A 12,443-nucleotide genomic window follows, 5' to 3' on the forward strand; every position below is an offset into this window, starting at 1 on the left:
AGGTTCACTGTTTGGTGTCTTTTCTGAACACAATCAAATTTCTGGTCTTTTGAGAACCATCTGTCCTTACTCATTTTTGGTATATACAGTTATCATCAGACAGATAATCATGCTATGAGTAAATGTTAAGGCTAGTGCTAACTAATTTCAAGCCTGACCAAATATTCAGTTAGAGATTGTCGTTTGGTACCTCAACAGTCAGATCAGAAGTTCAGATGGTTCATGAAATAACCTGCGATTGTAGGCCAGAGGACTTGAGTCTTGTCCCCATTTGTAAGCATGGAAATATTTCAACATGCAAAACCTTTATTTATTTTCTTAATAATCCTAGACAAATTTAGGATGAAAAGGAATTTGAAAAGATGAACTGTACAAACCCCAGGCGTACCATAACCCTTGCAAGGGGCACAGCAATGTTTCTTGATTCCTGGTTGAATTTCCAGTGGAGGAGGAGAGTCCTCTTTGGCCAAGTGCATGGAAATTGGCAGCAGCCCTCTAGTGAGCATGAAGCAGGAGCGTAAAGAGGTTATTTTTAACATTAAGACAGAATCAATGAGTCCACTGCTATACAGATGAAAAAACTGTTGTCATATGGAAGAGAATGAGCACTGTGAATAGCAAATACACAGTAGAAGCTACTGAAGATAATGCTTTTAAATGTTGCATGCTACTGAGTAGAAGTTGAGCTTAAACACATTAGGAATATTTATTGAGAATTCTTTATGGCTTGGGAAGGTATTTTTGACCATTCTCTCCTTTCTGTCCTCCAGAACCAGAATCTAAAAACCATTCAGGTCCTCAACCAAGGGCAGTAGGTAAAAGCTTAAACCTATGCTGTGTTTGCATAATGTGAGGCCGTTGCAGTAATGAGGGATACTCGTTAGGGAGGTAGAATTCCCTTTCTGTATAAACGAGCTGATCAGTGATCGTGTTCTCCACTCTGTTCTAGCTGCCCGTAGCTGAAGCTCCAGGCTAGAGCCATCAGCACAGCTAATAGAGAGCAGTACTCCCGGTGTGGTGTTTCTCCATTCTGTAACTGTGAATCGAGGCACACAAACAGTTTGTGAATGGATTGTATGACTGACAACTGCAGAGAAGAGATAATAACTTTGGAGGCCTCTCATCACCCAGCTGACAGGTTCATTAAACAGCAGCACTTGCAGTCTGAGATGGAAAAGATGCGTCTAACAGTATCCTGCAGTATCTGCATCCCTCCCCAGACTCCCACAGTCGAACAACAGTTGGGCTGAAAATATGTGTTCCCCATCTTTTGTGAGCGGGAATACTGGTTTTACCTCATTTACACCACTGTGTGTCAGGATTAATGCTTGCAGCTGGCGACACATTAAGGAGTTAAACGAGAAAAATACCAGGTTCTTGGAATAAATGTGACAAGGGAAAATTGAGTTGAAAATCTGTTAAATAGCCATTAATAAATATAAGCTATACCATTCTTCTCATTCCTTTCCCATTAATCTGTAACTTAATGTCTTTTATTTTTATTTTAACATAGAATCCACTTATGAAGTTAGACTGGAATTCTTGCAAAAGGAAAAATGTGTAGTCAGCTGTCTCTATGATTGTCTCATGTTATTCAAATTCTTCCTGAGACAATCAAGCCTCAGGGATTTTTCATACATTATTTTTATTTATACAGATTATTTATACAGATTAGATTATTAATTTAACAAACAGAAGTAATATTGTGTGATATTTAGACATACAACCACACAGCTCAGCTAGTGAGCTGGAGCTATTGCATACAGGGTTAAGAGATCATTTTAAAAGCTTGTAAATAATCTATTATCTAATTTATCAAATTACTCAAATGAATGAAAGAAGCAAATTAATTTATTATTTCATATGAGAGGGAGATAGATATCATAAAAAGGGGAAAATATGCCATATGAAACTACATATTCTTTTTTTGGGGGGGTGGGCGGAGTGACATGTAAGTTGTACATACCATTTTAATAGCATTGAATAATAGAATATGTGGAACTTAATTGAAACAATTTATAAAGTGTTTTAGCAAAGTGTCTGCTTTAAAATGCACAATGTTTTCCTTCAAAATAATATATTTAAATAGAAGTTTTGTATTTTCATTGTGTGGTCTTTGCACAGAATTTTGCAAAAAGATTTTGCTAAAAGGTTGTTTTTAAAAGGTCATATTATACCTTTTTTGTAAGGAGAAAAACGGTTCTCCTTCGTATTCTTTCAGTACTCATTCATTGCACTTGCAGTTATCCTGCTGCTACAGAATGAAATTTCAGCAAATGAACTGCAGATATATTGCTTAAAAATTAGTTGCCTGTGAATTTTTGGCCATATGAAACTTCAGTTTGGATTTTTAAAGTTCCTTCATCAATGTAATTTGAGTGATAACTCAACATTCAGTTGAATATCAAATTTAAGTATAGTAGATATTTCTGTGAATTGCAAACCAGAAGGTAATTTTGATATGTTTCATTTTTAACTGGGAATTGAAGTTTCTTGCATATTTAACAGTTTTTGTAATTCCATGATTATTTGCTTTCCAAGTCCACTTATGCATTTGACTAATTTTGTGAAAGAGGCAATAAAACTTCTTGATGTAGTTAATACGGCAAAGCTTCTCCCCAGTTGCAGTTCTTTGTAAATGTGTGATGATCATTCAGTTCTGTCCGTCTATACAGCTTTTGTTATCCCCAGAGCTACGAATTAGCACTGCTTGAGGAGGAGGTGGATATTTTTAATACCAAACACACTTTCCACAAAGTAAAAGTTTTCACCGAAACCATTAAACTTTCCACCCTCCAAGAAAATTATGTCCACTTTCCATTAAAAAAAAAAACAAAAAAAAGAAAAAAAAATTGCATAATTTAGTTTTAGCTTAAAACATTAATTTTATTTTACTTTTCATTTTGGATAGCTTCCATATTAAACTGTATTTGCTTAAACAACCACTGCAAATGCCATCCCTCCTGGTCTGTATCTCAGGATCCCTGTTGAACTTCCCTTTTTTTCCTGAAAGGTTGCCTCTCTGGTATCTCCTGCAGAGAATTAAGGGGCCTAACGCTTCATGTATAAGAAAATTAACATCAAACTGAGGCAAGATTAAATGTTTAGATGTTTTGAATCAATTCCTTCCTTCCCTCCCCCTTACCCCCACCCCATTCTAAAGGTTTCTGTTCAAAGTCCAATTTTGGTGATAGTCAAGTTTGCTGCCTTTTGATTCGCTTGATTTTTTGAACATAGCAGTAGATGCAGATTTGCAAGGATGCAAATTTAAGTATTATGCTGTATAAGAAATTTCTGGGATCTCTTCTTTGTGAAACCTGCTATGTAGACCATAACTTGTCATCTACAGAAAAGTGATTAGGTTATGTAGATCTCATCCTGCTCTCACAAGTGAGGTTGGTGTAAGACAGCAATTTTCTTTGCTTCCACATGCACTTCTACCAGTCCTTCCCCTCCACTTTGCTTGTGGGCTCATTGCAAGTTTTCCAGACATCAATCTGGAGCAAGCCTAGTAGAAAAAAAAAAATACTCAAAATCTGTAGGAAGAAAATAAAATCTCGTGCCCAGCAACGTGAAGGACAAGAGGCAAAGTTCTTTGGTTCCTTCAGCTTGTTTAATTTATTAAGATTTTAGAAGCACAGTCATAAGGGTGAATGATTGAACTTGGAAGTACTCCTTTATTAAAAGGTCATATTATACCTTTTTTGTAAGGAGAAAAACGGTTCTCCTTCGTATTCTTTCAGTACTCATTCATTGCACTTGCAGTTATCCTGCTGCTACAGAATGAAATTTCAGCAAATGAACTGCAGATATATTGCTTAAAAATTAGTTGCCTGTGAATTTTTGGCCATATGAAACTTCAGTTTGGATTTTTAAAGTTCCTTCATCAATGTAATTTGAGTGATAACTCAACATTCAGTTGAATATCAAATTTAAGTATAGTAGATATTTCTGTGAATTGCAAACCAGAAGGTAATTTTGATATGTTTCATTTTTAACTGGGAATTGAAGTTTCTTGCATATTTAACAGTTTTTGTAATTCCATGATTATTTGCTTTCCAAGTCCACTTATGCATTTGACTAATTTTGTGAAAGAGGCAATAAAACTTCTTGATGTAGTTAATACGGCAAAGCTTCTCCCCAGTTGCAGTTCTTTGTAAATGTGTGATGATCATTCAGTTCTGTCCGTCTATACAGCTTTTGTTATCCCCAGAGCTACGAATTAGCACTGCTTGAGGAGGAGGTGGATATTTTTAATACCAAACACACTTTCCACAAAGTAAAAGTTTTCACCGAAACCATTAAACTTTCCACCCTCCAAGAAAATTATGTCCACTTTCCATTAAAAAAAAAAACAAAAAAAAGAAAAAAAAAAATTGCATAATTTAGTTTTAGCTTAAAACATTAATTTTATTTTACTTTTCATTTTGGATAGCTTCCATATTAAACTGTATTTGCTTAAACAACCACTGCAAATGCCATCCCTCCTGGTCTGTATCTCAGGATCCCTGTTGAACTTCCCTTTTTTTCCTGAAAGGTTGCCTCTCTGGTATCTCCTGCAGAGAATTAAGGGGCCTAACGCTTCATGTATAAGAAAATTAACATCAAACTGAGGCAAGATTAAATGTTTAGATGTTTTGAATCAATTCCTTCCTTCCCTCCCCCTTACCCCCACCCCATTCTAAAGGTTTCTGTTCAAAGTCCAATTTGTATTTTGCTATTGGATCAGATGCTCTTTGTATGTGTATCACAATAGAAAGGTTTGTATTTTAGAAACTTTAAATAAATTATTATTTTAAAATATATGGTTACAGTTGATTTTTAGCTAACTGGTCAGTGCTAGTCCTTTGGACCTCCCCTAGGGTCAACGGGGAGATACAAGGATGACGAAGGTGAATTTATTTCATCTATGCAAGACATGAATTTTAGAATGAGATTAATTGCCCCTTGTTACCTCTCTCTAGTTATGAGAGGGAGAGTCAGGATAACTGGTTTAAATTAGACACGACTTTTAGAAAGATGAACTAAGGTATCGCACTAATAACTTTCCAATCTTTGTTGTCACTTCACATTTTTCAAGACTATTTACACAGAAAGAGAGTAGTCTTAATTTTATAATTCTAAAGGTTTCTGTTCAAAGTCCAATTTTGGTGATAGTCAAGTTTGCTGCCTTTTGATTCGCTTGATTTTTTGAACATAGCAGTAGATGCAGATTTGCAAGGATGCAAATTTAAGTATTATGCTGTATAAGAAATTTCTGGGATCTCTTCTTTGTGAAACCTGCTATGTAGACCATAACTTGTCATCTACAGAAAAGTGATTAGGTTATGTAGATCTCATCCTGCTCTCACAAGTGAGGTTGGTGTAAGACAGCAATTTTCTTTGCTTCCACATGCACTTCTACCAGTCCTTCCCCTCCACTTTGCTTGTGGGCTCATTGCAAGTTTTCCAGACATCAATCTGGAGCAAGCCTAGTAGAAAGATACCTGAAGGCATGATGTTGTCACTAGGCTTACATAATATCTTCAGTGTGCTGATGAGTTCAATGATAGTCTGAAGCTTTGGATGGTATAAAGCTTCAGTTGCTAATATTATAGAAATGTTGAGATACTTTATAGAAAGAATGAGTTGAGTTTTGAGAGGCGAAGTAATAGGAATAGGATAAAACTCAGAAATTCAAAATCCATGGACTCAGGTTCTAGCACAAGCTGCTGCTATAAACTGGAAGATTAGGACCACAGCAACTGAAAGTGGCAAGGAGAAAATGAGGAATCTAAGTGATAAAGCGGCTCATAGAATGACTGCAAACAACCATTTCAATACATCTTGGTTTTCCATTAGATAGGAAAGAAAGAATAGTATGAACTGTGAATTGGTGAGACTTCTAAAATATTATGTACTGTTCTAGTGATTGTAGTTTGGAAAGATCTCAAACTGAAATTAATGAAGAAGAAGAGGGTCAGTATGCTGTCTTCTGAAAAAAAAAAAAATGGAATACACTATTCACATAAGGCTAGGAAGAGATATGATTCCTATCTGTAGACACTCCAGAAAGAAATACCAGGGGACGGGAGCTTTTGGAGCTGCTGGATAACTTTGTACTAAACATTAGTTGATTTAAACTGCACATGCATACATTTAGACTGAAATTTAAAAGAAGATTTAGAACTACGTATATAAGACTAGGGAGCTTCTTGAGACAATATTCTTAAAGGACTGATGTAGAGAAAGTCTATCAGGTTTTGATATGGCTTTATTTGTTTATAAGGAGTTCTGTGATATGAGGTTTTGCAATAGCAGGGGAATAAATTCAGTAACTCATGGTACCTATTTTTCCTAATGCAGTTTAGAAACCATGCAGAATTGTGACAGTTCTTTGCTTGATGATCATTATCAGCTAATTATCAGCTAATCTGGGAAGCCCCTAATATTGCCAATAACATAGAGAAGGCTGAAAAAGTGAACTTGTTTTTCTCAAAAATAAAAAAGCAATCATTACTTGAACTGAGTTAGTGAAAGATACCCATTGCTGAAGAAAAGAATGTTAAAAGTTTTGAGGGAACACTTCACAGGAATACTATGACAGAATGTCAAGAATGGAGTAATAGTAGCACGAATGATACAGAATATGAGTCAAAATCACACTGAGAAAGATTATGAAAAGATTTGTTAGAGGGTGATAGTATACTGTACACTCGGCTAAATATTTTGATATGGAAATATACCCTGATAGTATGTTAGATGGTTAGATGTCTCTGGGAATTGTGTGAGACTTTAGCTTCCTTGTTGTAGATTTTTTAAATAAAATGTTGCTAAAATGCATCTGTCCCGAATATTCTATGTGTTACTAATTTGGAAATATTTAGAGACACACCAGTGATACATTCCTAAGAGTTTTATTTTTTTCTGTTTCCCTAAAATTCTTATGTGTAAGCATAAACCCTGGTAGAGAAACGAACTCACTTGTGTGGGAGAAAGTACCTATTCAAACAACAGCACTAATGAAAGGGAGCAGTGTAAATTGCTGGCAAAGCAAATTACTTTTAGCATGAATGTTCTCTTCTTCAAGGTCACTCTGGTATAAAAGTCCTTTGCAGCTCTCTTGCATTATACATCTCAATAAATTTATATTAATTACCAAAGTATTAGTGTTGCTTAAGCACATTTGTATACAAATAAGGTTGGGTAGAGAGGTGCAGCCCCTGTGCTGGGGAGCATAGTGAAGTCTTTTCCCTGTCCATGTGTGCTACGACACGTGACACATGTCACATATCCTTACATGAGGCCACAGCAATGGAGGGCTGGACGCAGACATGAAGGGGACACTGCGCAGTGCAGCATCTTCTCCATCTTGGTGACATATATAGAGCACTGGGCGATCTCATGTCCCTTCCCTCTAAGTAAATCCATGCCTAGATTAGCTGTAATTGATTAGTAGGGTAATTTTAGAAGCAATACTTTGTTTATGCTAGAGCATGTTTGTCTTCTGGTGACCCAGAGCTCTGATTCAAACCCCCAATGTATGGATAAATTTCTCCATATTAGAAGAGAAACCAATGATAAGCATGGAAATTTAAATTTCACTTCTAAAGGATGGGGGTGGAGAATTCTTTCTTCAGAGGTGCAAAATAGCTGTACAGAGGTTAAACCAGGTTTACGTAGTCATAATTCATTGTTAAATAGTCCCATGTAAAATTAATTTCCTCTTATTTGGGGAATGTATGTTGTACATGTGGCCTCATCTAATCTTTTGCCACTTTGCAAAGCAAAAAATAATTTTGGTTCCAGAGGATAGAGCAGCCTTCCATTATACAGGTTAAAGGATATGTGCTGCAGTTTATAAGGAGTGCATGTACATTATAAATTCATTTAATTGCTCTACAGAGGTGCCTATCCTAATTAAGACTTCACTGGCTTTTTCATTGAAAAGAGTTAAAATTGCCTAATTAGGCATGAAAAAATGAAGAAAAAAATTAATTTAAAACTCTTACATAAGTAAACTAAGATTCTGCCAAGTTTTAACTCACCTATAAACCTGGGATGTGTTTTATCCTTCTGCGTTTCAGTGTGTTATCCTCTTCAGCTGGCACAAGAATGGGGGATCTGAGGGAGAAATGTCTTGCTCAGGTGGTACTTGTCCATTTTGTGATTTAGGCAACTTCCCCATTTTGTCCGTGTCAGATGTATCATGCAGGTCGGTACAGTACGACTCTGAGTATGTTACTTTGGGACTTTCTTTTCTGAAAATTATGCTATCCAAAGAGGGTCCTGAGGAAGGGAAGCAAGCAAAGCAGAAGACAGGACAGAGGACTAGTAGAAACAAGGAAACCAATACACAAGGTAGAAGAAGTGAGGTCCTCTGAGTCGCCTAGGTCCTGTCATCTCTCTTTTCCCCCACTTTCTATTTTCTGATGTCACGCCTATTTTTTCAGTTCGCATCTCCCTTCTCTTCCTTCCTCCTGAGGAACACTTTCTACTTCATTATCTCCACAGATTTTAACTTTATTCTTCAGTCCCTTTATAAGGGGTACCCTTTATAAGGATACACAACATTAATATGTTTCTGAAATTTCACATCTTAAACTTTCTCCAAATACAGCACTAGAGATGTGAATACACACTGTGTATGGTTTCTCTGCTGCTGCATGGAATGAGCTAAAATTGGTGTTGGAGTACTTGCACAACTTCTGTATAGTTGGGAACTTATGGGGCACAATGTGGATATTAGCATCACCACTAAAGGCACTTTCTGTACTTTACAATTGTGCTATCACGTGAATAATACTAAACTAACTAATGTTTGAGTGGGGGTTCTCTGACATATGAATAAAATGTTATCTTTGTGAAATATGCAAAGCTTAAGTGGATACATGAATGAATTTTCATTTTGTAGGTTCCTTCAGATAGTAAAAACGTGGGGGCTTTTTTCTGATTCTTCCTTTTCTTGTCCTGACAGTACAAACAAGTGGAACAGTACATGTCATTCCACAAGTTACCTGCCGAAATGCGCCAGAAGATCCATGATTACTACGAGCACCGCTACCAAGGCAAGATCTTTGATGAAGAAAACATTTTGAATGAGCTTAATGATCCCCTCAGGGAGGTAAGATTAAAGTATTTGAGTAATTCTTCGTAGTACAAAAAACTTTCATATCTTTGCTATTTCTGTGTTGAAACGCTCTTTCTGATTCTATTCTGTTAACATTTAATTTCATTTGACCTAGTGAATGAATGACCAGGAGAACGAATTTTATATTAGATTGACACAGAAAAGCAAACAGATTTACAGTCTGTTCTGAACCAGCCTGTCACACAAGGATATAAAAGAATAAAATCCCATCTTTATTTGTTGAGAGAAACTCATAGTTTTCTTCAATTCTTTGAAATAGAGAGGGTCTGGACTGGAATGGTCCTGGGTGAAAGGTTTTTTCTGTTCTCCCGACTTGCTAACCACGCAGCTGTGCAGATGAAACCACTGAAAGCCACCAGAGAAGTGAGAGCTGCTTTGTTTCATTCTGTGAGCATCTGTGGTTAAGATGGTCTTTACTTGAGATGAAGAAGCTGGAGTATGATATATAAGCCATAAAAATCTTTTTTGTTGAAACTCTAGTCTGTATTCCAGTTTTGGGGTTTTTATTCTGCTATGCTATGCCATGTTATTTTGTGTGTGAAAGCAGCTGGAATTTTCTTTGGCAAGATGCTTGTGTGGGGGGAAGGCAGCGTTCGTCTTGCTGTAACAGAGCTAGCTGCTTAATGGCAATATAAATCTGATTGTAAATCTGATTGTCTTCTGTTGGGTGGTGCTTATGCCTGACCTACTCAAGAATGTTTGTGTTATCAGTTGGCTGGTATCCTCTACTGAATGGAGGAAGAAAAAACAGAGGAGAAGAATGAAGTTGAAAAATGCAGAGCGAAGAAAGCATAAACAGGAAAAAGAGAAAAGAAACATGAAAAGGGGAGAATAAAGGAGGAGCAGTTGATACGTGATGAAACTTGTGCAATTTTCAGTGGTACCAAGTAATGCATTTTAGTATCCCTGTTATGGGAGGAGTAGTGCTGAATATATGTCTCTGTGTGTGTATATATATAAAAAACCCAAAGAGCACAGGATCGTATCTGTACTTTTGGAAAGATCTGTGGAGGTTGGAGGTTCTTTAACAAGTTTTGCGGCATAAGAAGAGCACAGGTCTGTGATGAATTGTCTGTACCATTGGGTCCTGCTCTTTGTTGTGAAGGGAAAATGTGTCATCCAATCAAAACCCAATGAAGATCTAGATTTAAAATAGTAACATAGAACAATGCCTTGCCCGTTCATGGGCTCTGAGGGCAGCTGGAACAGTTTTGCCACGTCTGCTTATGAAAGTCTGATAGCGGCCTCCCTCCTTACAGACTGAGAATGGTGAATGGTGCCCAAAATTGCTGGGTCATTGCTAGATGGTCCAAGTCCAAAACAGGCCAAACTGTGATTGTTCTAACAATTTAACAATACAGATGACTGGATTCCAGCGCCTGCGCCCATTTAATTCCCTAACACCGGCGTAGCCTGAGTCCTTTCATTGCATTGTGAACCTGTAAGTGTTTTTGGAGGGCAGGTGGAGGGCTCTGGCGTCTGCACTGCCTCTGCCAGCTTACCCTGTGGCTCCCCTCGGTTGCTTTTGAAATGTCACGAGGAGAATGTACTATAAAAATCTAGCATGTAGGACAGGAATTATCCCTAGAGTACAGCGACAGTCAAAACATGAATCTTAGCCAGTAAAGAGCTTTTGTTTTGTTAAAAGAACAGAAGCATGCACAGATCCTTCAGTCACTGGCATCAGAAACAGTTTCATCTATTTCCACTTTTAAGGAAAGCATTTCTCCATAAATGAAGTCAAATACCCTTCCTTTGCAACAATTTGCAGTTATGGCACTCTAATTACCTGTCTTTTCCTCCTGTCCTCCATCCCTCCCCTAGTCCTGTTTTCTTCCCTTCCTTTTTTCTTATTGCTTAAGAGCAGCAAGGAAAATTTGGTCAAGCATTAAAAACAAAAAGCACTTCTGGGAAGAGATCAAGCATGGAAAATTTCAAAAATTAATGAGCCACTGAAAACATGGAGCAAGAATAGAATTTCACGGAAGGAGTGGCTTCTGGTTTTGCTGTGATCATGTTGTACTTAGCATGTCATCTTTGTTCTCTGTATTATATAAGAAAAAGATATTTACTCAGCTACAATCACATAGCACATTGCCCTGACAACAACATAGTAGTTGCTCCAGAAAAAAATCCAAAGTAAAAGAAAAAGTAAGAACTGGACAGTGGCAATGCCAGAAGAGGTTTCCCAATGAATCTGTCCAAATTCTGACAGTAGCTCATGCATCGTGCCCTAAAAACACCACTTAGGTGTTTGCTTAGTTCGGCAGTTTCAAATTCTATTTTAGCTACCACTGCAGTAGCAATTTGGAAGTGAAGGCAGTGGCTTTTTGATGTTACTAGTGAGTAACACGTTGGAGCCTTTTAGAGACAGAACACAATTGTTTGCATATTGGACGAGATATACATGTCAATAACTGCACAAGGCTATAACAGGTGATAGCACAGATACTCAAGCTGCATCATTCAAGAATAAATATTCACTGCATTTCTTAAGTTTTTATTGAACTCTGGATTTTATTATACTTTGAGTTTAGCATAGGGTAAGAACTAAACATTCAGAGTCTCCACAAGGCATACTTGGCTTGATGAAAGTAGCTTCTGTTGAAGACATTTAACTGAAACTATTATTTCCTGCTTACAGTAAGCAGAACAAAAGAAACCATACAAACTACTGCATAATTATAGCATGAATATTATCAAATGTTATAAAAAAAGTTGCAGTGTTTTCTGTTCTCCTTGTTCTCAGCCATTCATGTTTACAATATAGGCTGAAATTTTCCACTGCTAGGCTCTCTTCAACAGCAATGAACTTTTTTTGGTCCATGTTGTAAAATTTTGGCTCACTCCTTTTTAACAGACAAGTAATTATGCATGATATAAATATGGTCATTCAACCACTGAAAATATCTAAAGGACATAGAACAAACAGTAAAAATCTGCTGTAAAATTAATCCTTAAATGATAAATACTACTAAGAAAGATGTATAAACTTATAGTAGAGGTAAGACTTTTTTGATAAATTATGTCGAATGTTCATTTTACTGAGCTGAAAATTAAGGAGGGAAAATTCAAAGTAGTTCAGATGATTAAAATAATGAAAAGCTAAGAAAAGGTTTGATGCGTATGTGTGAACATCTGACTTTGTTGGGTAACAGAAGCAGAGTCATGTTTATTGTAGGCAATTAACTAGGGCTTCGTAAAAAAAAAAAAAAAAAAAAAAAAACCCAAAACCAAGTCCTTCTCTAGGACTACCCTATGTGACTTGCCCAAGGGCATAAAGGAAGCTTTTAGTGGAGCAGAAATACAGCCG

The 12,443-nt window shown here is 36.8% G+C and overlaps 1 protein-coding gene across 1 annotated transcript in view; it reads left to right on the plus strand.

Annotated features, from left to right (window-relative positions):
* The window catches only part of HCN1 (hyperpolarization activated cyclic nucleotide gated potassium channel 1), a 200,465-nt gene that overhangs the window by 148,085 nt on the left and 39,937 nt on the right, over nucleotides 1–12,443 (plus strand). Inside the window, exon 7 of the mRNA XM_014964861.1 lies at nucleotides 8,957–9,103. Coding sequence (XP_014820347.1) covers nucleotides 8,957–9,103 — 147 coding nt within the window. The remainder of the gene's footprint in view (nucleotides 1–8,956; nucleotides 9,104–12,443) is intronic.

Source organism: Calidris pugnax, unplaced genomic scaffold, assembly GCF_001431845.1.
Source record: "Calidris pugnax isolate Ruff unplaced genomic scaffold, ASM143184v1 scaffold273, whole genome shotgun sequence".
Taxonomy (NCBI): Eukaryota; Metazoa; Chordata; class Aves; order Charadriiformes; family Scolopacidae; genus Calidris; species Calidris pugnax.